The 25,982-nt window shown below is 44.3% G+C and overlaps 2 protein-coding genes across 5 annotated transcripts in view; both read right to left on the reverse strand.

Annotated features, from left to right (window-relative positions):
* LOC116844468 overlaps positions 1-16,141 on the reverse strand; it is a 75,579-nt gene extending 59,438 nt beyond the window's left edge. The window contains exons 1-2 of one of the 4 annotated variants that reach the window (XM_032815994.1): positions 16,046-16,141; positions 15,680-15,917 (exon numbers count right to left, since the gene is read on the reverse strand). Coding sequence is in view for 1 of the 4 variants with exons in the window: in XM_032815999.1 (XP_032671890.1) it covers positions 15,680-15,742 (63 nt within the window). In the remaining 3 variants the exon portion in view is untranslated. Of the gene's footprint in view, positions 1-15,679 lie in introns of all 4 variants that reach the window. The other 3 variants (XM_032815995.1, XM_032815999.1, XM_032816000.1) reach the window with 3 other exon arrangements.
* Positions 16,142-16,851: 710 nt separating this feature from the next.
* LOC116844463 (5'-3' exoribonuclease 2 homolog) overlaps positions 16,852-25,982 on the reverse strand; it is a 37,777-nt gene continuing 28,646 nt past the window's right edge. Inside the window, exons 16-17 of the mRNA XM_032815978.1 lie at positions 22,583-22,815; positions 16,852-22,358 (exon numbers count right to left, since the gene is read on the reverse strand). Of these exons, the coding sequence (XP_032671869.1) occupies positions 22,275-22,358; positions 22,583-22,815 (317 nt within the window). The 3' untranslated portion in view covers positions 16,852-22,274. The remainder of the gene's footprint in view (positions 22,359-22,582; positions 22,816-25,982) is intronic.

The raw sequence follows: 25,982 nt of genomic DNA on the forward strand, positions 1-25,982 counted from the left end.
GGGGGGAGGGAGAGAGAGAGAGAGAGAGAGAGAGAGAGAGAGAGGGAGGAAGAACGCGGCTGATTGTCGTCGAGTCGACGACGACACAGGATGAACCTGACACCTCCGTCTTCTTCGCCGAGGGTAGTTCACCGAGCAGGGAGAGAGAGAGAGAGAGAAAAAGAGAAACAGATATAACGGATAAGATCCATGGACTTGTGGATTTCTTGTCTATCCGTAGCTGAACGTTGAGATGCGACCTTCGTGGTGTTGATAGACCGCGTTTGCAATCGCGTGAGCGATCGTATTCTCTTTTTCTCTTTCTCTCTCTTTCTCTCTTTTTACCCCTTTCTCTGTCCATAACGAAGAGGCCGCCCATAAGCGCTCCGGTTATTGTGCTCGCGATTATCGGACACACGGTGATCCGGTTGTTGCCCGCGCGTATTCGCACGAATGATACACGTGCGTGTCACCGGTGACACTTGAACGACGACTAAGGACGTGATGTTACGACAATCGACGATCGATGATGAGTACGTATGCTCGATGATTGTAGGGGGCCGTCTCGATGCGATCGTTCACTCGCATCCATAAATCAGTGAGCACGCGCTCGTGATCGATGGTGAACCGGTCGTGGGTGATGTTACGACGAGGACATTCGAATCCGTTGTCGTATGCTACCGGGGTAACCGCCACTTTATAATGTCCGCACAGATCGATCCGCGAGTGATTCGCCGGGCGAGAGCGGGCGGGAGGGAAAGCCTTCAACTTCCCACAGTGTATGTTTTAACGTGTACATGGAAGACGAACTCGCTCGGTGCGAGCCGTGTCTCTCCTGAGCAGAGACGGACGGGAAAAATCCTTTTGGGTCAACGTTGAGGCGTATCCGTAGCGCACGCAGCTCGACGATGCCGCTCGCGACGCGACGCGGATTCGTATGGAGTCAGCCGGCGCGAACCGACCGCGAATCGGTACGTTCTCGCCGGAGTGACCAATCCGGGGACACTTCTCGTCGACACACTCGAATCGATTTTCCCGTTACCGCACCGGAGCCCGGCGCACCGCGGATGCGGCAAACGCAACCGTAGTAGACGCGAAACGTTACATTTTCCGAACAGTAACACCAGCTGCACTGGTGGTCGCTTCAGATACCGTTATCTTTCCCTTCTCTCCCGAGAAGTCACAGCTTACCGTTCAAATGTCACAGTAAATATTCGAAATAATTGAACCCGCGACTTCTTTCTCTCCCTCCTTCCTTTACCCTATACCTCTATTATGCCCGTTTCTACCAACGTCCAATGAACCTCTTCAGTGATGATTTAAAATACTGCACGATTTTTTTCTTAGGTCTATTCTTTTTAGCTGCACTGTTGCAATAACTTATTGCAATGCAATAACTTATTGCAATGCAATAAGTTAGAGTGAGACAAATATATTTTATTTCACTTTAGTTTAGTGCACCAGTGTAGCAGTGCAGCTGAAAAGAACAAACCACTTAAGGCAGAGAGAGAGAGAGAGAGAGAGAAAGAAAGAGAGTATTTCTTTTTTGATTAAGCATATCTAGATTTTTTCTCTTTATTGCTACTTTCTTAGAAGAATTTTATAAAATTGAATGCAAAATATATCTAATTTGCATTCGCTAGAAGTAAGAAAATTCAGTTTAAGTAACTCAAAAGGAATTTGATATCTCACGGAACTTTTTTCCCGGGCATAGCACTGAAACGGTTAAACCTCAATCTGAGCTTAAGTCTTTGTCTGAGGAAAGTTTCAGCTCAGTTGGTAGAAATAGACATTACTCTCTTTTGCTCTTTTTCACCTCCTGCACTCCTCTCTTCCTCTCTCTATTGAATGAGCAATAATTGTAAATCGCTGTGAGGATGCGTCGCGAAAAATGTTTCGCGCGGGACAGAAAGAGAAACAAGAGAAACGCGATTTTCCTTTCCGTTCCAAATCGGTACCGGCCTATTCGGATTCGAATGGCGATTTTCCGGGGGCGGGCGCGTTCGTCGCGCGAAACAAACGACGACATTGTAAAGCGCTCGAGCCTGATCGGAAACAAAACACGCATGGCTACATACAATGGCACGGCGAAACGGATTGTTCGCTCGCGAATTACCGGTCCCCGCGCGCCCACTCGATGGATTGAAACCCGTCGATTCGAATTACGAAATAGTACACCGCGCCATGCGCGTGATTGTGACTCGATTTCATCGGACGCGATATCCGAGACACGCTCACTCGCGAGAGCGACATTGTCGCGCGGAAAGTCGCTCCCAGACAATGCGCCCGCGCTCTCTCTCGTCGAGCATCCGACGGACAAATCCCGACGCGTTCCGCGTTTACGCGTGGAATTTTGCAGCATTGTCATACACAAATGCGATATATTGTCATGTCAACGCGCATTATTTCATCCGCGCGACACGGCACTTTCATCATCGATTCGGCACCAAGTCTCGCCGGCGACGCGACAATTTTTCACTTCAACGAAAATTCCCGCGCGAATCCAACGGGTCATCTCATCGTCCGCGTTACACGATTCGCGTAATGTATCGAGACCAGACGAACTCCGCTTTTCGCTAGAACAGTGCGTCTTCCCTGATTGCCTCTAAAAGCGGATCACACGGCCAACTGAAATTTTCGTCGCTTTCGAATCAAGAAAATTCTAGTCCCGTACTAAGGCGAAGTGTTGTTTCAAGCGGCGCTTTATCGCAAAAAGATTCCGTTCCCTCAGCCAGAGAGAAGTCAAATAATTTCCGCGTTGAAGCACGAAAATTAGTCGCGCGGCCCGCCGAAACGATGATACGTTTCACCTGTACAGTATCGTGACACGATTTCATTCGCGAGCAATGGCGTTCGCGAGAAGCGGCTGGACGGTCTCCTTTCTCGTTGGGAAGGAACGAAGCGTACATAACAGTGAGAAGGAAGGAAGATAGGAAGGAAGGTAGGATGCGAGGAACAAATCGAGTCATTCTATTATTATTTTTCTTTTCTTTTTCGAGACACTACGCGCGTTCGCGTTTGCGAGCGAGAGGATCTCGAGGCGAGTGTAAAGTTTAGAATTCCGCACGTTCAATTGTAAATGACACTTATACATTGTAAATACACGTATGTACGTACGTTTGTTGTGTGTGGTGAGTGACGATCGCGCGCGCGCGTTTCGCGCCGCGAAGTGATGAGAAATGGGGACGCGTCGCGCGCGCATGACGACAACGAAATTTTTCAATCGCGCGAGACGCGACGTTCATTATACATAAACGACTTAGAGGACGAGCATTATCCGACATACCATATAACGATCACGCAGAAGCGGAGGAAGAAGTAAAAACGCAAAGTATAGGATTGACGATATCGAGTAGTATGTCATGGTGAGCGAGATCAGCTAGAGATTATTATCAAGAGTTTTGTAAATAATAAGAGAAATATTAATAAAACGATACACTTATGCGAACACACCAATGAAGCCCGTGTCTACGCACGCTGCGTATATGATCATTCATTTCTCTTCCTCCCTGTTTCACCCCGGGAGAAACCGTTCAGGAAAATCGCCGCGTGAAATCGCGGCTGTCTCTGCATAAAAAGTTCCTCGGGATCTTCAATTGGGATTCCGTTTGATTCTTTGGCAAATTTTCCGAGTCGAAATTCTAATCACTTCCAGCCTCACTACATTCCATTCAACACTTATTTTGTCGCTAAAGAAAGTGAAAACAGAAATTTTGAACATCATCAGAGTCAAAGTGAGAGTAAATTGTATCATTAGAATTAAATCTACTTTGTTAACTTAATGCTCCTGCTGCGTTGTAGAATTCAAGGTTGAATATAGGGCTAAAATTTCGACTCGGATTGTCAACTATGATCAGAAGATCTATGCCGTAACTCGGGTTAGAATTGCAATGTTATAAATTCACGTAATTTTCCAAGTGGAAAAACCAGACGAATCTCATATTTGCTCTCGCCAACGTTCCCCCAAAGATTTTTCCCCGTTTTTATTTCACATTAAAATCGAACGGAGTATATGTGAAACACAGCGCTTCTCATGTTTCAAAATATTTTCAAGTGCTTCCAAGTATTTTGAATATTTTTTTACTCTCTTTTGAAATTCAACAGTTGAAAAACAAGATTTCATTTGATTTTATAAAACCATTTTGGTTTTACGAAATTAAAAAAATACCGTTAGAAAATGCACTAGTTTTCATAATGTTCTTCAATTTCAAGTAAAAAACCACCCCGTCGGGGTGAAAATGGCACTCCTGATTGCTGTTGTAGGGGGATAACTAATTCCGAGTCAAATTTGAACATTCCGATCGGGATCTATGTTACATTCTCGGCGACTTGTCTCGGTAGTACGTTCAGCGAATAGCAGAAACGGAAAGCCATCTACGCGTCCTCCGGAGGCGCAGTCGCATAAAAACGCGTACATACACGCGCTCGTGTCAGTTCGATGCTGGGTCAAGGTTCACTCTTATTCAGTCGCGCGAGTGCGAGAAGAGCGGCATTCAGCAATGAAAATACGAGCCCTCGTCGCGCTAAGAATGTTTCATTACATCTCTCGCGATTTTCAATCGCTCTCGGCCTGAGAACGCCGGCTCTCGTCCGGCCGTCAGACGCCATGGTAACACCCTTGCCCTGAGAAAGGGGCGAGCGGAGCCCCTGCGTCCTGGTGATGAGGCGACGACGCAGAACGTTGGCCCCGTAATGTCGTAACCCCCTTGGAGCGCGCCGTGTACCTACGATTATTAAGGTAAGCCGATCTTTCTCTCTCTCTTTGTCTATTTCTCTCTCACTCACTCTCTCTCTCTCTCTCTCTTTCTCTCTCTCTCTCTCTCTCTCACCGACGGACGGGCACGCGGAGCGGCAGGTACACGCGCGCGAAGCCGACGACGAGCCGAGTCAGTCGGTCGTTATTGGATATTTTCCGAAGGGGAGAAAGACGCGACTTAACTCTCCCCGGGGTTAAGCGGGAGCTGGCGATTTATTAAATGCACCGTGACTAATTGCTACGGCGCGGCGCATTGCGGATACGCACGGCCGCCCGAGCGTAGGTACTCCCGCGCGTAACGCGGACGTTTACGCTCGGAAATCCGAAACGCGCCAGAAACGCGGCGGATTAGCGCGCAAATTACGGGAAGGGTCGCGAGACACGGCTGAGGGGCCCGGCCTAAACACGGAGCGAGTTTAGTAGACGCGTAGGTAATCGCGAAGGAGGACGGCACTCATGAGCAGAGCCTAATCGATCGCTTTACCGTTGAAACCGGGGCATCATGAATCATGAATATTTCCTCACGTGAACTCGATCTTATTTATCAATCGTGTAATTATCGTGTAATTTTCTCCTCGGTATGAAATCATGAGAAGCGAATAATTTTGCAGCACTTGGAGGCGATCGTGAATTTATACCACCTACGTAGACGTCGTGAAAAATGAACATCTCTCGATGTATTTTCAAGATTAAATTTTTCATTTTTCACAAGCTTGTCCGTGGGAAAAAGATTCACGATCAAATCCCGGTCCTACCGATTGCATTCGATCGCACCGGTTCGGGCTAGCCTCACGTGGGACGAATCGAGCTAGGAACACTCTCAACCGCGCGTGTTGCTATGCCCTTGCTGCATCTACACACGTGTGCGGTGTAGGTGCGTGGGCGCGCGCGTAATGTGTGGGAGAGGACAGGAGAGAGAGAGAGAGAGGGAGGGGGGATGCGCGCGCGGTACGTATCTGTGCACGTATGCGTATACGTGTCCACGTGACATACGAGAGGTCCTGACGATGACAGGTCTCCGCTTCTGGTGGTCACTCTTATACAGTGGTATCTCCCATATCGCACCCCACGTACCCCTCTCTCTTTCTCTCATTCTACCCGCCATTATCATATTTATTAACTGCCGCTCTGGTGCTTATATCTACACCTATTCGCTGCCATTCCTATATAATATAATCTGTGCTGGTGACAGCAGCACGTGGCACTGCCTACTACCACCGAACTCCCCTCTACCCCTCCTCCTCCCCCGCGCGGTTGATCCCCCTCGGTTCCCCGGTCCGCGGTTCGCGCCCTTGTACTCCGGTGGCGCAGATTTGTTGCCGTTTGATGCGATTATATGCCGGGGACGATGCGGTTCGTTTCCAACTGGACGGTCTCACGGATCGACCACCGTGAGGTGGATGCAAAGAGAGAGATGGGCGCGGTGAAAACCCCGTTCAACGTATTGTAAATGCGTTCAACGGGATTATTTACTGTGCACTTCTTGCGCGTTTCTGAAATTCGGAGCGCCGCTTCACACTCGAGCGAGCGTTTATCTCGGCACGAGGCGCGTCGCGTCGCATCGAGCCGTGTTACGACTCGAAGCCGAAGAGCTCGCCTTTAAATTCTTTTATGAGCGAGCAGTACGTATTAATCCGTGTTTATCGTATTTGCTACGTTTTTATACACTGAGGGATAAATTACCTTAAAATCAACAATTATTTCTTTGATGAGTGCCATTAACATATTTATTTAAATCTAAATTTTCTTTATTTAAACCAAATATTATTTACTTAAATCAGGTAAACAATACTTAATTTAAATAAAGAGAACTAGATTTAAGTAAATATTTCTTTGATGGGTGCCATTAACATATTTATTTAAATCTAAATTTTCTTTATTTAAACCAAATATTATTTACTTAAATCAGGTAAACAATACTTAATTTAAATAAAGAGAACTAGATTTAAGTAAATATGTTAATGGCACCCATCAAAGAAATATTTGTTAATTTTAAGGTAATTTTTCCCTCAGTGTACAGTCAGTGTTACCACATAATTTCATAATTTAATTATTCGCACTAACATATCCAGCGCACTCTTCAAGGCTCTTACCGGCCTTGTATTTCTCCTAATTCGGTTTTTTCCAAACAAAACCTTCGATATACAATTTATTCCGCGTATTATGTCACATCGCCAATAGAATCAACAATCAAGAAACGGAAGATACAGTACCTTCGCCCATAACGCATACGGAGCCACGCTTCTTCGCTTCTTCGCGCGGGCAAAGCGAAGACGCGAGGCGCTTCTCACGAGATTCGTTCTGTCGATTGTAAATTCATGAAGGAAAAGGAAGCGGCGCACGACGCCACCCCGTTGTCGTTCCCCGTTCATGAATACCGAAGAGACGAAATCATGGGGTTGTCTCGATCTAAGACGCTTCGTAAGAGCGGCAGCGGCAGCGGCGGCTCACGTCCTCTCGCCGAGGATGCTAATGCCGTCGGATGCTGCTGCTACTACCGCCGTCGCTGCCTCTTCCCTCGCCTCGTCCGACGCAAAGGGTTGCCTTGTTTGCGTAGGAGAAGGAGCGGGCGACGTCCGCGGGTACTCGTAATTCATGGGATCGTAGATTATATCGGAAGCCACCCCTGCGCCGCGACGCGGGACTCAATTAGATTCCTGTCAAACTGTTATTGTAGGGCTCCGATAGGGAGGCAAAGAGTCGTCGTCCCTATCGCATAAAGGGCTTATTAATTACCGCAAAAATATTCCTCCTCACTTTCGGGGGAGTAACAACAACGAATCACTCGAGATGGGTCGGTCGATGGCACGGACGCTGTTGAAGTTGTAACGCGAGAAAAAATCCCCGTTCGCGTTCGATTTTCGCACATCAAATGGATATTCGCGTTTGCTTTTCGTCAGGTCGACTAAATATTCCATTATTTCGATTTGAATGGGCGCTTTACTTACGTACGCCGCTCTTCTCTCTCGAGTAAATATACTGAGAAGGAAATATTTGGTATTTCTAATTGTGACTGCAGCCAGGAAATCTATCTTTTCAGCAAGAGAATGTTACTGTGATGTTATGGCAATAGCAATGAAATTATTGTCGTAACAGCAATTATATTGCTGCTACTTTTTTGTTGGAGCAACAAGGAATTTAATTTGCGCCAAAAATGATTGTAATTTACGGTGTGATTAATGATTTTCTTTCTCCAGTATGTGCGCTTAAATTGTATTCTATCGTGTTTCATGGATAATATGCGGGTAACGCATGAATTCTCATGTTACAAAGCTGCGTTCGTATGACACGTCTTGGCGTGGTTCGCCGCGAGTTCTTCGCGAAACGACGCCATCAAAGGCAGAGCTTCTCGTCGTCGTCTTGTCGACGGAAACGCTATACCATACAGCCGTACAGATAGCTGCACGCGAGAGCGAATATCGCGAATTCCCGCGTCCTCCATGGCAAAGGCATCCTAGCATAGCAATTACCCGCGGCACGAGGGAGTCGAGTAGCAATATCTGGACCCGTTATCCAGTTGGGTTATCCCGGCTGGAATGCTTTGTGTCGCCGTCGCGCTGCGTTTCTATCCGTCTACGCAAATCAGTCCGCGTGTGATATCCGGCTCCATAAATTTCGCGTTATATTCCGAAGTTATATCCCGGATCTCTTTGCTCGAAAGTAATCTCGAACAGATCGACCGAGTGAAAATCCCAATGACAATTCACCCTTTCGATTCCCAACGAAAAGTCTCTGCAATGATTTACCTCACGAAAATCGACCACAATGTACTATTTGATCGCTGGAACGACGAAGAGAGTTGATTATTCGGAGAGTTATAATTTTTCATCTTACGTGCAGAAAAAACAAACTATCGATTTCCAATCCACGAAGCTCGCGCTCCTCGCTCGCGATTCCCATCACTGCTATCAACCGCGAAGAGCGCAAAAATGCGGGATTCATACGGACAAGCGTGACAAAACCGCGGCGGGATTCTCATACGTTCGATCGCGAAGTGCGATCCACAGTTGCGATTATCATTCGGCGTATATCGACGCGACGATCTCGGCGCGCCGATATTCTCGGGGTTTTCTCACGAACATCAGCACACGAGCCAGCGAGTCAGTCAGTCAATCAATCACACGATCGAGATCGGCGTTTCGTGCACCTCGTCGCGGTACGGCAGAACGGATTGGACAAAATTCCGCGGGGTTCCCTCCGCGCGTCCTCTTTAAACGAACGTCAGCCGGCGCGATCGAAATGGCCAACGGCGCGCTTCCTGGCGACAAAATCACGACGAGGACCGGCCGGCTGACTCGACTCGAGCGGGAAAAAGTGGCGGCCGCACGCTCAGCCGAGCGATCAGCCGCACACATCCTCCTACGCGATGATGACGAACTGTGCGACGTGCGATCCCAAGGAAAAACGAAGGCATTAGCCGCACTTTATCGGAGCAGCCCCGGGAACAGCGGAGGGCGCCCCGTCTTCCCGTGGCCGGGGGAGAGAGCGTTAATGTCCGCATGCTCGCGATCGAATACGCGCCCGTCTACCTCGGGCTGCGCGAGATCGCGGCAAGCGGAGAGCGCGTTGGTGGGAAGTCGCCCCCGCCTATGGTGGATTTCACCCTGGTGCTGTCGGTGCACGCCCCCATGGTTACGCCCCAGAAAAGAGCCAGCTCCGCGTAGGTGGCGAAGAGCCCCGGCGAGGAGGCTAAATCGTTGGAATGATTCCACCTACTGACCGAGACTCTTCCCGGCCGCCACGAGCGGGACGAGTGGTCGCTCGGATTGAATCGAGATCGCGTCGACGCGACGTGTTTGCCAAAAATACAACGACCTCCGCGGCGGTATCCGGAACGTCCGTCCTGAGAACGACTCGTGAGAGAATCTCGCCGCCCGATCGAAAGCAAAAAAAGGGGACATTCCAGACGTTTGTGTAAGCTCGCCGCGATCACCACTAATAATTGAGACGATGTCGAAAGCTCGCGGGTTACCACTCGCGACCACGAAGGAGCGAAAGTAATCTAAGCTAGTCAGAATCACTTGTATAGTCGAGGACTACACTTACTTAGTTTCCCTTGCCGCTTCTAACGGGCTACAATCTCAGGGCCGTTGACATCAGAAGATCTGTGAAGCGTTTCCTAATAACTGAAAAGTTCTTATCGGAACATAGTGCTTCACACCTTCTGGTGTCAACGGTCCTGAGACTGAGCGCCGGTCTGATTGTCACTGATTGTCAGTCGAACGATGGCCCGTCGGTCGGAACCGCAAGGAGAAGTAAGCAGATGTAACCCTCGAAAATCATCTCGATTGTACAATTCCGACCACTGATCTAAGTTGACCCAGCAACAATGATCTAATAAATAGTTAAGGCACACGTTGTATCACTTTGCGAATCGCGAGATCGGCATCTCCATCGAGGGCGAGCGAGGAGCGACGCGAAGAGAGACCAATAGTCAGCCAGACGGCCAGCCGGCCAGCCAACGGCAGCCGGGAAAACAGTTGCGAGGGCACAAAAAGCTGGTCGCGTCTAACGAGCGATTAAGCGCGACGTTGACGACGGTTGGCACGAAAAATGTCATAAGATGGCATTGTGCTCGCCGGTACTCGTCGCTCCGTTGGCGCGTACACGATGGCACATTGTTTATCGAGCGGCTGGCACAGAAGCGTGCTGCGCACTCGTGGCTTTTGTCAAATTATGCTCTCGCAACGCAACGCTCTCGCTTTCTCCTCTCCTCTCCTCTCCTCTCCTCATCTCTGTGCTCTCTGTGCTCGAGCGCATACGTCGTCGTGTATACCTCCGCGCCAACCAACCAACCTACCTACCAACGTGCCTACCGGCAATCGGACCCAACCAACGGAGAAACGGCGAGAGCCACTCGACGAAACGGCGCGGGGGAATATCGCGAGAGCGGTTCCCACACACGGAGAGAGCCCGGCGGCCCACCAGGGGTGACGTCGCCCCGGGCCCGCACACCCTACGATGAAGACGAGTAGCGAAGGTATTCGGAGGCGTTTTCCGTGAAAGAGAGAGTGTCGTTATTTCCGCGAGACTGGACCCGGAGTCCGCAGTCCGGGAGTCAAGGAGTCGACGCGCCGCGGCGCGTTCAGGGGGGCCCCGAGTCGGTAGCACGGGGGGTCAACCGCGGGTTAAAGCGGACTGCAGGTGAGGCCCTGTCTGTAACTGGTGCGGGATATTATCGACAGGCGGGTGCCCCGCGCGGGAACGTCGCGGGGGGGCCGCCGCCGATGGGAGTCAGTCGACGCCCTGCGTCGCGGTGGCAACGTCAGCGTCGGACTCGCACCCTCTTCTCTATTGATCGAATCGATTATTTAGATAGAAAGTTGCGGCAAGAACGATGGCTAACGATAGTGCTGCTCTTGTTCCTCTCCGACTCTTTCTTTATATCTTTCGCGTCGCTCTATTTCGATGTGACATTCCGATCGTCACGTTCCTCTCTGAGATCTTCCAGATACACAGACGTAATAACTTTAACACATAAAGTTACACCCTTTTGTACCGCATTATGTATGTACACATACGCAGCATACACTGAGAGAAAAGACTGGTAACTATAACAAACTGCATTTAGTTACAGAAATTCATTGAATCCTTAGTAACTAATACTAAATATGATAATAATTACCAAATATTTAATAGATCGGGAGTATGACGTAATTGCATTCACAGTAACATCAATTAAATAATTTAGTAATAGTTACTTAATGTTAAATATTTAATATGAAATATATTACAGTTATGAACAGATATTTGATAATTGTTATGAAATCGTTATATCCCATATAATAAAAAATTCAGTAGGTACGAGTTCTATTTTGTTACGAGTATAAGTATGTTTTGTTGCAGCACAACGAAAAATTCATTCATTTGCAGCTATTACATCGTTTCAATATCTATTATTACAGATGGTTGGTTGAACCTACCAAAAATTTTGTAACTACTACAAAATCGCTTATTTTGCTCAACTATTCAATAAGTTTTATTTACCAAATATATTCTGGAAGCAAATAAATTTTACTTCTGTCAAATAAATAATTTATTTTACAGAACTAAATTAATAAGTATTGCCATAGCTTTGGCCCGCTATATTTACGTCTACCATTTAGTAATAGTAACCAAATTTTGATAATATTTACTAAATTCTTCTCTCAGTGTACAATACATACTTACTATGCAATGCAGTTAAGGACTTTTTAAGTTTATTATCGAGGTACTGATAATTCAAAGATGCAGGGATAATTCGTCAAAGTGACAGTAATAAATAATTTGTGACAGCTTTACTTCCAAAAATAAATATGTATGGTTAAGAAATATTATTAATCTAATCTGATTATATTGTGCGTTACCCGAGTAGCACAAAGCATTGGGTCAATGTTGAATCTACAGTGGCCAATCGTTAGCCAACTAATATATACTATGAATAGAATATGCTAAAGTTCTGTGCATTTCTTATAATGAATTCTAAAATGATGTAACTTCATCTGTTATGCCAGTTGGTGCGCAATAATATTGGCATAATTTCGTTAAGATATGTGCAAAGTATAATGAATTGCATTCGGAGAATTGGTTGTACAGGGGCAATGGTGATATAAAACAATTAGTAAATTCAAGATTCATGATTTAAGTTTTAAAGACAATGAACGGAAAGCAAGGCGCTAACCAACGTGTTAATCATTGCGATACATTTCTGGAATGTAAAACGAAATCATACGTGTGTTACTTTTCTCCTGGAATATCTATTTGTTACGAAGCAACGACTCAGGTATCTGAGGAAGCAGCAACGGAAGACCAACGTTCGAGCCGCTTATTAAACGACGAATTCTCTCGGCAATGACTGCGCTAAAATAGCTGAATCGTGCGCGAAAGCGAATAGGAGCCCGACATTTATGCACGAAAAGCGCGCGAGGGTACATTCGAAAGTGCGCGGAGGGATCCGGGCTTCGAGGGTGGGTAGGCGATCGAGCTCTCGAGTACTTGAGCACGAGCTGAGAAGAAATGCGGGGAGAACAATGGACAGAGGTAACCAGGAGCCGGTGCTGCGTCATCGTAGTGTATCTGAGCTCGTCCCCGGCTCGTCGCGGTAACGAGATGCGCGTCGAGCGCTCACGGAGGACGGGGACGCCGTGGAGGAGAAGAAGAGAAGGAGGGTGAGAGGGGGGCTCGCTCACCTTTCCGTGACCCGTCGTAAAAACCGACCACCCACCCACCGGCTCCCTCCTCCGAGACGACGCTCGCTTTACTCAACGAATCATGCTGGCGGTCATGCTAACGCCGCCGGCGATATCAAATATCGAGTCCGGCGTGCGACAATCCTTTGCGAACGCTATTTTTTTCTTATTTTACCGAATATACATTGCTCCCTACGTGAAGTGAGAAAAGGATAACCGTGAAAAAAGTGTCGGAAAGACAAGTTATTGTTACCGTCCTCCTCGAATTGTACATACGAGTTTCTCGGGAAATAATTGAGTATAAGAGAAAATTATTAGCTTCGGGATGACTCTGACTGATAGATTCAGATGTTCGAAAAAATGTAAGGATATCAAAGTTAAATAAAGAAAGTGCGTATTGCGATTTTGGGCACCCGTTGCTCTTGTATTGTTGTCGCCAGCAGACGACCAGTGCGAATTCGACAATTGTTTTCATGTAATTCCGAGTAGTCACTAATGCTGAAATAAGTTTAGTCGGAGTATGAGTCATGAGAATCATTAATCCGCGACTTTGATATGCAACATTTTATTCGCACAATTCATCGGAAGCTATGTCAGTCGGAAAGAACGGCACAGTTTTTGTATTTTATACTTTGCACTTTGTCTCTTAGGAAATCATGAATCACCTTGTTATTGCCGCGAAACTCGCTGTATTCGATCGTTGCGAGTGTGATCATAGTGATATTCCTTCGAGAACTTTTGATCAGCGACTCTTTGTCAGTCGCTAATTAAGCATTCGATCTAGAGAGCGACTTTGTGTATAATAATAAAGACGATGGCATATTCGCATTATTTCTGATTTTTTCCATGTACCTTCATTCTCGACCTCATCGCTATCCTCTTACTTTACACCTTACAGGAATTCCTCTAAGAGGAAGGAGGAAAGAGATTCGGGTCGCTTCTCAAGAGCTTCACCAGGAAGCAACGCTAGTCGCGAGCCTCGACAGGCAGAGCGTGCCGGCGCGTACTGAGAAAAATTCGTCGGCAGCTGCTTGATCTTTCCGCGTGGTCTCGCGCGTCTTAACGGACAGCGATTCTCGAGCGATGCCCGCTTATTAAACGACAGCGGCGTTCCCGGCAAGAGGAAGAGAGATGGAAGGAGAAAGAGAGAGAGAGAGAGAAAGGGGAAACGCGAAACGGAAAGGTAGAGGAAAGCCAGGCGGCGCACACTTGGCTACTTGGCATTTACATCCATTTCGCACAACGGCACTTCAGTCCCTATTCTTCGGCTTTAGGTGCCTGCATCCGTGTACGAGTACGCGCGCCGCGTTTTTACGTTAGTTGGTAAAGCGTAGGTACGCGCGCGCGCGCGCTTCGTGCGCATTCCGTGAGCGCGTATGAAATGAGACGGGAACGCGGGCAGAGAGGAAGCAAGGAGAAGAACGAAGAAAGGAGGATGAGGGAGAGAGACCGAGAGGACCGGCAAGGGAGAGGAGGGAAAAAATGGGGGAGAGAGAGAGAGAGACAAAAGAGAGCTTCAATGTGCCGTCGTGCGCGATCGTGCGAGGTGAGGGCGCACCTGGACTTCTTTTCCATGTGCGCATAAGGGCTCTCACTGCCTTCTACTCCGCGATTCAACCACCAAACAGACCGCCTCCAGTTACGTATACCGAAGTTCCTTCCTTCATCCTGCTCCTCCGTCTCTTCTCTCTTTCTCTTCCTTCACCACGCGCTCGTTTCGCTAGCGCGCGCTTATTACGTGCACCATCGTAATTCGCGGGTCGAATGTCAACGAGAAACATATCCTCTCGCGACCCATCAAGTTCCCATCTGTTCGCGCACGCGTTTATATCTCCACAATAAATGAATTGCACCGATCTATCGATAAATGACCAGAGATTTCTCTCGTCCGCGCTCGATATTTTTCTCCATGTCACGATTAATAGCGAATTACGGAGCGCCCGCGCGCTCCCCTTTCGGCGCCCGTCCCCGAAATCAGATCCACCATCGCGGCGACAACGAGAGCGAGCGCATTGCTCGCGAGCGACGACTTACACTCGACGAGGATGTAAGGGCGGCATTGTGTCCCGCGCCGTTTCGGAAAAAGCCCGGGCACAATGGTGAGAGGGAGAGCCGAGGAGAGCCGCGTGTACTCGATAAGCAACCGCAACTACACGAACGTGGGGTAGATTTCGGCGCGGATAGAGCCTTATTTCATCAAAGGGATAATAACGAAGCCACGATAACGGGAGAGAAACGCTCCCGGCATACGTGACGCTTGATTGTGCCCTCTTCACCTCTCCAGAACGAACATGTGCGGCATAGTTCTTCCTGTCTCTTTTCCTATCTGTCACGTATATCCATAAAAGTTCAAATTTGGATTGGATATAACGAAGCGAAACGGCAATAAAACAAATCGATATCAAATTCAAAACGGACTACCTTTGTTGCCCAAGAAGCATTATCACACACAAAAACAACGTTTGCAAGATTTATACTAAATTCTAATAATGCAAATTATTTATGATCGTTGATTGAAAACATATTAATTGTAGATTCATATTCGCGGATTGTTATTCGAGTGTTTCGATCAATATTTCTTAGTGCATAAAATAAGTCGAAGTATAATTTAAATGAGCAATCAGAGATTCGTCAAGCTATATAATTTGATAATGAAATAATGACAGAATGTAAATGCCAGCCTGAATTTCGGCTCGAGAGTCTCCTTATTCTCGGCAAATTCGCCAGACGTCAATTAAAATCAGGAACATCTTGTGCAATAAACGATTTCACCTACCTGAATGTACATGAACGTATCGTTACTCGTGTTCCAGCGTCTTCCCTCTTGAATCCTCAGCATCCTGACTTCTGGCTACTTCGTTGCGACACTGACACTCGCGAAAATACGATTTGATAAAATGCGAAACGAAACACGCGTTTGACAACGCGTCGCGAGCGGAGTCGGATTAAATTATCGCGCGAGCCGATAAAATATTCTGATCACTACTCTCTTAAAATGAATCAGTCAAACATCGCTGAAAACAGTGAATATATACTGATTTCAGTTATAAGTATAGCACTGAAAGCGCTCAGTGCTATACTCATAACTGATATCAGTGACTATTCACTTTAAGAGAGTAGGCAGGGATGATAATAAACCGACTACGTAATAGGCACGGTGCACGTGTCTCTCTCGGCGTCCCGTAATACAATGGAAAGACTCGGGAAAATCCGCGACACACACGAGACTAAGTTTGGCCGTCTTGAAGGTCTGGAATGTTTTGATTGTCGTTATCGCTCGGCCCCATTGAGTGGTGGTGAGGGGGGAGAGCACCGATTGGCGACCGCCGGTACGATCAAGTGCGCATTGTTTTGATACTCTCATACGTCACGCATTTTTTCCGTAACCGAGTGTTATGTTGTTTCGAGCCGGCGCTCCCGTGTCGTATGTCAGTGTTTGGTTACACACAATTTCCGTCGCGTATGGATGAATATTTCGTCGTCGGCTCTTGAAATATTCGACGTCGCGTTAATTAACGCGTGTTTCTTTGATCGAATAATCGTGTCCGCGCGAGTGTCAATGACAATGTCAGTGCCACAAGTGATTATCCGGAGTGCCACGACGGAGAAGCCGACTGTTGGATCGGGAAGGTAGGACGAAAAATGCAGGGCCGTCGCGAATGCAGCTTTTTTACATTTACACAGGCGCGTCAAATAACTTATCATACTTAACTTTGACGGATAATATCCGACAAGCTTGCGGGGAATAAGGAGATATCTGAGTCGAAATTTTACGGCAATAATTATTTACAGCGCCGTAAAACAATAGTCTCTCTGATTATATCTCGAGATTTTTCATTCGAGAAATTTCATTTCCCTCAAGTTGAACCGAATTTATACAGGTGATTGATGTAAAGTAAAATTTCAACTCGGGAGATGACTAAAGGTGTTGTACCATTTATCCAACAGTTTCATTACGGAAATATCGTGTATTTCAATATAGAGGGAAATGACAAATACCGTCCAATAGTGGCGTTCTAATATTGTGCTTAAGTCTAGACTGATAGCGAAGAGTGAAATTTACTCGTTTGGGCTCGATCTTTGTATTAATTATCCCTTAACCTGAAATGAAAATCCGCGAATTACCCTCACGGTCTTTTACCCCACTAAAACGAGCTAGAATATGCGATTTCACATTGCACGAGCAAGTTTTACTCGTCGCTACTGATATACAACCGACTAAAAGTAATGTTGTTTAACATATACATAACTACAGACTGCGTTTGATCAGCTGAAATATAACCCGATGACACTTTTATCTTATATAATTTAGTCAATATGTACAATTCATTGACCGTAATTATTATATTGAAAAAAAAATTGAGTAAAAAGAACTACGTCTCAGAGTTACACAAGTTTAGAGCCACACAAAATACAATCGCATCAAATCGAATGAAAATCGGGTCAGATTTCAGCAATCTGACATCGAAATTTTCATCATACAATTTCAATAGTAAACAGCTAACGAAACGGAAACATAGTTTGTTTGCATGATAGAAACATTCCTTCAATAATCAAAAAACTGATCTAACTGCGTGATATCAATGATTTTAACTTTGCTTTGGAAGGTAAATAAATTTAGACGACAAATGTGACCATTCATTGAACGATAGTTTGAGTCTCAAACAAAATGAGAGATTAGGAAAGCATGGGAATGCTGCTGAAATAATTAAGGACAGTTAGTTCGCCGTGTACAACTCTGAAAATAAGTTCGCTTAACTCGACTTGAGTTGTTTCGACGAATTCTTCTTTTGTCTTATTGTGTACACATTTAATTCTACTCGTGTCAATAATAATCGGGAAACGTAAAGAACATGAAAATACGATCGACGACAATGACAAGTGATTATTATAGGCGTCAAATAGAACCGACATATGATTGAAGGTGCTAAACGCCCGTGAAGATATCTCATTGCGAGAGAGAACTACGAGATATTGACTGTATTTTTATAAAAAGATATACACGCCATTGTGGTCTTAGTATATCTATGTTGAAAAAATGTACAACTAAATCGTCGTTACTACACAATAAATTCTCACGTAACTGAAGTATACGAATGCATCGTATCTTAATCACCTCCGGTATGATAATAAAAAAATGCAAATCGATCGTTAAGGATCTGGGCCCATATTCTTGAATTTTTGCGTATACATAAGTTGCTTTGCGCAAGTATAATTATATCATTAAATGGTTGCACAATGAAAGTTACGTATACGCAAAAATTTCAAGAATGGGCCCTGACCATACATCGGATTCACATCAGAGAGAATATAATGGCATTCTAAGCGGAAAGGACGGATGCGAATGTTTGCAAGACTTCAACGAATTAAAATTTATGCAAAGAGAGAGAGAGGTGAAATGCGTTAATCTTTCTCCTTAGAAGGAATAAAGATACGCCCTTTTAGCTTAGGAGGGCAGTAATAGCCGCGACGTTCTTCGCTGTACACAGAAAAAAGCATCAGGTGAGATCAGGGTTGAGCAAATTTGTTGCGATTGAGACAAATCGAATAAAAATCGAATTAGCTCGATTATTTGAAATGTAATTGGAACGTAATTTTTATGTATAATATAGATGTTCTTTCAATTGCCAAAAGGTTGATTTAACTGCACAATGCGCATGATTGACTGGAAAGTTAATTAAAGCAGATGATAAATGTGATAAAGAATTAAGGTGAATTTTATTATGATCACCTCATCCAACAAAATTTTGAGTTTATTTTACGCAAATAGGAAATAAAAAGCACAAAAAGATTTTGTTGAGAAAATTAGGGCAGTTAATTCGCCATGTGCAACCCTGAAATTGAGTTTATTTAGCTCTGTTCAAATACTTCGACTGATCCTCTTTTCACAGTGTATTATACCTCTGATGTGATGTACGCTTATAGAATGCTTATAAATATATTAGAGAACTGATTTCATATGCAATATAAATTCGAAACTTTTATCCCACACAATTTAAAGCAGCACATTTTGTCGCAGATAAAGAGACTTGTTAGATTTGAATTTTGCCACATAATTTCGCGCAGCGACCGAATCTCTCGTAATTTCGAATCCGAAAACTTGATTCTACACTGACCCTGCTAATTCCGTCGTATTTGACGGCCAACTCCGGAAGAATCTCCGGGATCTTATATTTTAAAAGTTTTAAGGCGCCATCTAGCTACCGTATAAGTATTTACTTATGACTGTTGTGTCCAGTCGAGGATTAGCAGAAAAGTGATCTGTTCTTTTCAGTTGCACTGTTGAACTGGTGTAATAAGTAAAAGTGAGACAAGTATATCTTTTTTCACTCTAACTTATTGCATCAGTTCAGCAGAGCAGTTGAAAAGAACAGACCAAAGATCTGTTTGGGAATATCTAATATTCGATTATCTCAGTCATATTTATTGAAATTGAGAATAAATCGTATAACTGACTTCATATACCTTGAGATATACGATGTACATCACTGGCCGCGTCTCGGCGTCCTCCGCCCTTGGCGTTCTCCGTTCTGACTTTCCTGCTTAGCATCCTGATTCCTAGCTATTCCGTCGTGACATTCCGAATACTTCCTCGTGACTGAGGCTACACAAGCACTGACGCTAACACTGAGATTCATGTAGACACGGTTCGAACGGAGGAACGCACGTTAATTGCACGACATCGACGAGAGACCGGCTACTTTGCGCGGGGCGTGCGACGACTTCACAGCGAACATTTCGTAAAGACAATGGGTGCGTTCAGCGAACGCAACAGTTGCACAACAGTTGAGCAATTCGTCTAGATTTATGTAATTGGTCTAGATTTAGTAATCTAATAGTAAGAACCAATAATCGATTGCTCACTGAGCGCTTTTTCTACTGAACGCGCCTAATGGCCGTTACATTTGAGACTCGCTCCTTTCAACTGCACTTCGTTGCATTCGCAACACTCGAGGCGAAGTAGGCACGTATTGCGCGTAAATAATCAAGTAGAAATGTGCTCCGCGCTTAACAATTAAGCAAGTAAATGTTCACCAATTGATAAGAAAGAGAGAAAAAGACCAAGATTTCTGGGAGAGTACAGGAGGGTGCAGCTGAAACGTTCAAAATTGTCGTTCTACGATTGGCCAGTCCCGATAAGAGAACGCCGCACGTTTTAATTGCTCTGTTCTTTTTTTAGCTGCATTGCTGGGCCCCTTTTCTTGAAATTTTTGCGTATACGTAATTTTCATTGCGCAGCTATTTTATATGGTTAAACCTGCGCAATAAAATACGTATACGCAACTATTTCAAGAATAGGGACCCTGAACTGGTGCAATTAGTTAGAGCGAGAAAAAGTATATTCATCTCATTTTAACTTATTGCACTAGTTCAGCAGTGCAGCTAAAAAGAACAGACCAAATATGTACGAAATATCTCGTTCGCCCGCTGGCAATTGTAACTGACTTACCGATCCGCGGATTTCGTATCGTTCGCCAGATGGAGACATGAAGCAGGACGCGCGTTTATGAACGATACACGACGCTGGAGCGAACAATAACAATTGGCGAGCGTGTCAAGGAGCTACCGAGAAGTGACAACATTCAATGCTTTCAAAAATATTACGAGCTTTTAGCAAGTAAATGATAAGCTTACACGCGACGTGCGTGTGTCTTCTTGTTATCACAACCTTCGGGTGATTAAAATATTCCGCCATTTCCAAAATATTTTATCGTGCTCTCGTCAAAATCGCGTTAGTGTATACGCGTTATTTTAACCTAACCTAACCTCCAACTGAATCGTACCACGTGAACATTAGTGTCAGTGTCACAAATGAGTATTCGGAATGTCACGGAGTCAATCAGGTGCCAAGATGTTACATTGAGAAGCCAGGATGGAGAACGTGAAACGTCAAGATATGCAATACATTCAGGTAATCTCCAGGTCTGTCAAATATGCTGGTTTCCGATTTTAACGGACATTTGACGAACTTTTTGAGAATAGAGAGTTGAAACTTAGGCCGGTCATTCATAGACTGACGATTCATTTGACAAATAATTAGATAAATAAGTAGAAAAAATATAAATTAAATAGAGTCACTATGATTGTTTATCGGTCTGTACATGCACTTCTTTCGTGCAATACAAAGCATTGATTCAAATAGCCAAAACAGTTCATTAGCACAAGTCTATGATTAATTGTGCTCTCAATCTAAGATCCCAAATAATTCACAACTATGAATATCATTCTAGAATCTAGTATAAATCTTTTAAGTATCGACTCATGTATCTAATAAGGCTCTTCCTAGATTTGACTCATGTATCTAATAAGGCTCTTCCTAGGTTTGACTCATATATCTAATAAGGTTCTTCCTTCTTTTCCACTTCTGTATAGTTTTGTTATTATACCGAAATCAATTTTCAATCTATTAGTGCACAGCACTATTAAATATAATTGTTATGTTTGTTCATATAAGTCTTTCAAGTCCTATAAAAATTTTCAACGTCAATGAAAAGATGAAAATTAAAGGAAAAAGAAACATAAGATTATGTACAAAAAAGTTTATCTTATTTACTTATTAATTATATTATTTACTAATTATTTGATATTTATTTGTTTCATATGTTTGATTTGCAGTTAAGAAAGTTACATAATGCATACCTTGCTTGTTGGACATAAGGAGGACGATTAAAAGTGCGGAGATAATCAAATATTAAATTATTCTTGAAGAGATCTTTCTTTCAAGAAACTTCATGAAGAAAAGGACAGTAAATCAACGTTTATGTAGCATTAAGGGGCGAGATAATAGCATATATAATGTTAAATTTCATCTGTTGCTCTTTCAAGAAATTTGCGAATCAATGTAGAACCATTTCACCTCGGGTCTGCGAGTTCACAGACATTTTTGTACTGACTGTTATTTACGACAACGCACTTTGATATGCCTTGATCAAGAGTGAGATGATACAGTATTTGCTCAATCAAGTCAGCTGACTTGAATTCCTCATGATTCACTGTTTGTAAACCTTAATCAAGTAATCCTTGTGCGTGGTGATCCATTGCAAATTCGATATTCAACTATTGCATTGATATCAAATCACGGTTAACATCCAATAAAAGATAACAGATGTTTGTATTTTTCTTTCTCATGCTTATGAGCTTATGAGAAGAAATCAATCACCGGAGTAGTAGAACACGCACATATATAAGTCGTTATAGATAATATATATAAGAGATATACTAATGATAATATATAAAGTCAGATAAAATTGTAAAGTAACTTCTATCAAAATAGACTCAAAGGAAAGGGAAACAATAGAAGTTATACACGATTCCACATAATATTATGCTAAAGAGGTACACATCAAAATTTTCGATACCGAATCGCGGGCTCACGAGGTTCGTCGCCATCCACTTCGATAGTTTCCTCCACCTCCGTTCCTCCGTTCCTCAGTTCTTCGTGTCGAAGAATAATTCTGTAAAACATAAAATAGGAAGACCGGGGCAAAAGGTCCGTTCAAATTAATATAAAAGTTATGATAATTATGCGTTTTATATATTTATTGTGAGAAAGACAGAATGAGAGAGAGAAAGAGGGGGGAGGAAGAGAGAGGAAGAGAGAGAAAGAGATAAGAGATGAGAAACGCATGAGATATTAGATTTTACATTAGATGCCAAATTTTAGGCAGGATATACGTACCATTCCGCGTTGATTGTTGTAGCTTTGTTGCACATTCTGGTAACCACCCGCCATATTCCGTGAGAATTGCAACTGATGATTGTTGTAGCGATTACGGGACTGTTGATAGTCATAGGATGATGGAGGGCGACTCCTCGGGGCATTACCGTAGCCGGATGCCCATGGTCCACGCATTTGACTCGAACCAGCATTGTCTTCGTAATCGTAGCCCGATTGGTAGCCACTCTGATAACCTGGCAAAACGAAAGAGAAGACACGTTAAGCACGTTAAGCACGTTAAGCACAGATCTTGTGTATCTTGCAAGAAGAATCGCCAAATACAGAATAGAATACAAGTCGAACGATATTTACAGACATCTTCTGCACGACGCCTTGTTGTTCTTCCAACGTTGACAATTAAATGTTCGCGCAGGTTGTTCGATCGCGCACAAACAATATTTCCCAAGTTCGCGTTGAATATACGCGCTCAAGACACGACTCGAAGACAATTTATAGCACGTAGTCGGCCATTCGGACCGGCTTAACCCTTCAATAAATATTGCCGCGTTGAATGTGTAGTTATTCCCGATAATTAACACACGCGAGTTCGGGGGAGAGAAAAGGGGAGAGAAAAGGGAGACAGACGGGCGCAATATAGCCGCCTATATGAATGGGAGCGTGCCGGCGCGTGTCCCGTGTTCTCAAATAATATGCAGCATGCGTAGGACTCGCGGCAACGTCACTGGGATAAGCAAGCGCCGCGTGTTTGCCCCTGCATCGTGAAACGTCATAATAGCTGCTACCGAGTCTATCGTTAATAACGGATTTTCGAAGGCGCGCTTCGCCAACGAGAGCGCAGGGTAGCACCACCTCGCAGATTTGACCTCGCGCAAGAGCGCAGCGCAAAATTCGCCCGGGAGAAACGAGAGTACACCTTGGGGAAAATTCACACTTTGGCAGAAAAACAGAAAGCAGAAGAGTGAGAGTTCTCTGCCTTTCTACATGAAGAAAAATAGTTTTGCTATTTTAGCAAAACCGTCGTTGCTAATACATATTCGTAGTGACATCAAAAAAATTTAGTTGACGTAACTAATTTTACAAATTATTCGTTATCAGAGCAGAAGTAGTTGCCAGGATAGAAAAAATTTGTTGAGTGTATTTGTGCTAAGAATCACGTTAATTTGCTATTGATGCAAAATTATGTATCCTTAGCAAATTTATTTGCTATCGGAGCAAAACTGCAACTGTTTATATAAATCCATCATGATTCTTATAATAAAATAATTTGTAGATTCAGCAAATTATAAGATTATTAAATTATCCAGCAAATAGTGATTAGTACTCTTAGCAAATCTTTTTATTGTTCATAATAACGAAAAAATTTTGCTAGACCAGCAGAAAATTTGCTGAACCAGCAAATTATTTTTCTCCGTGTATTTTCTGCTCCTCTGCCGAGGCGTAAATTCTCCTTTATGGCGTCTCGGAACGTCGCTTAGGCTTGCTCTTGTTTATTTAACATGACGAATGCTGTAACCATCACCGGTGATCGATATTATGAATTTATCGCGTCTCATTGAGTCACGTATAAAGTGTAATTGTAGCAGAACTCGCGTTAAAAACGCGAGACGGTGTAGCCCGCGTTACTTCGCGCTTGACGTTGCGCGCAACCCTCTTCCATCGCTCTCACCCCGTCGCCGATGGCTCGTAACCGTCTCCTCGAGCCATCGAATTCGCTCTCCTCCCTTCCCCCCTCCTATTTCTCTCTCTCCTTCTCAACCGTTTGCGTTGTCGTCGTCGAGGAGAAAAATTGGAAGCGAGATATAATGATCACGCTGACAAAAGGACAAAACGGCCGTGCGCCCCCGCCACGTCGCGTCACGACGCGACGTGACTCCACGTTTGAATATTTATAGCCTGGCTTTCGAATTGCGAGATGGTTGATGCTTTATGGGAGCCAAGGGGGAATCCGGAATAAGAGAAGGCGCGCGCGAGCATATGGGGGTGGTTTGTTTGATGTGTCGCGCGCTGCGGGTGGAAATCAATTTTAATTGAATTGATTGCGCACGCGGGGCGCACTCGTCGAGCGAATTCGCATAAACTATCGCGAGAGAACATCGTGACCCAAGGGCCTGATAATACTTCATGTTATCGCACGTATGTTTCAGTTGCTAGCGAAATGTCACCTTCTCTCTGCCGGGATATTTCCGACACATGTTCCGAGAAACTAAGCTAATTATTGTTCTTTCTATTATTGGGAGTATAAATTAGTTCTGTCCGTTTTCAAAAGATAGCTCTGGCTGTTATGAATGTTTCATAGTGACAGCTGATTTCAGAGAGGTTAGACATCTGTCAATAATATTCAGTTTATATCGCTTTGAGTTTCATACAAAACCCCTGTTTTTTACTGTGTTGAATATGTCAAATTTTGTGTTAACTAAGCAGCATTTGCGGGAGGTTTTAGTTTTCTGCTTTAATTGGAAAAAAGTGCAGCTGAAGCGCATCGAATGCTTGTAGTTTATGGTGACAATGCTCCAATTGATAAATCAGGGAGTGGTTTCGACGTTTCAAGAATGGTGATTTCAGCGTTGAAGACAAGCCTCGCTCTGGATAGCCAAAAAAATTCGAAGACAAAGAATTGGAGGCATTACTCGATGAAGATCCGAGTCAAGAATCGGTATAGGCTACAATTGATTCGTTTGAGCCGTGCATTACGAGAAAAACGGCCGGAATACGAGCAAAGACATGACAAAGTTATTCTTCTTCGTGATAACGCTCGGCCTCATATCGCAAAAGTCGTAAAAAATTATTTGGAAACGCTCAAGTGGGATATTTTACCGCACCCGCCGTATTCGCCGGACATTGCTCTTTTTGATTACTGGTTTTTCCGACGGATGCAGCACGATTTGGCAGGTCACCGGTTCACTTCTTTCGCAGAAATCGAAAATTGGCTCCTAACTTGGATCGCCTCAAAAGACGAGACATTTTTTCGAGATGGAATTTGAAAATTGCCTGAAAGGTGGGAAAAAGTAGTAGCCAGTGATGGACAAGACTTTGATTAATCTGTTCATTCATTTTGTTCTGAAATAAATGCATTTTTGACCATAAAAAACGGACTGAACTAATTTGTACTCCCAATATTTTTTTTTTCGTTATTTGTTATATTGTATTATTCAGGTATTATATAAATCGAGCTTCGCACGAGTCTGACAATTTAATAAAACAATGTCTGCTGGTTGAGGCAATACTTCTCGCAATATTACAAATTATTCGAGTACTCAAATAATTTTGATTGAATGCGTGATATTATTTGGAATCACGAGATACAGGCTCAGTTCGACGCGATTGATTGGCTGTTAATTAGTGCATCGCGTACGATGAAAATCTAACGTGCGTTACACTATCGAGCACTTCTTGATCCTCC

The sequence above is a fragment of the Odontomachus brunneus genome, unplaced genomic scaffold (assembly GCF_010583005.1).
Source record: "Odontomachus brunneus isolate Ranch 3 - 2012 unplaced genomic scaffold, Obru_v1 Obru_scaffold_041, whole genome shotgun sequence".
In the NCBI taxonomy this organism is placed as follows: Eukaryota; Metazoa; Arthropoda; class Insecta; order Hymenoptera; family Formicidae; genus Odontomachus; species Odontomachus brunneus.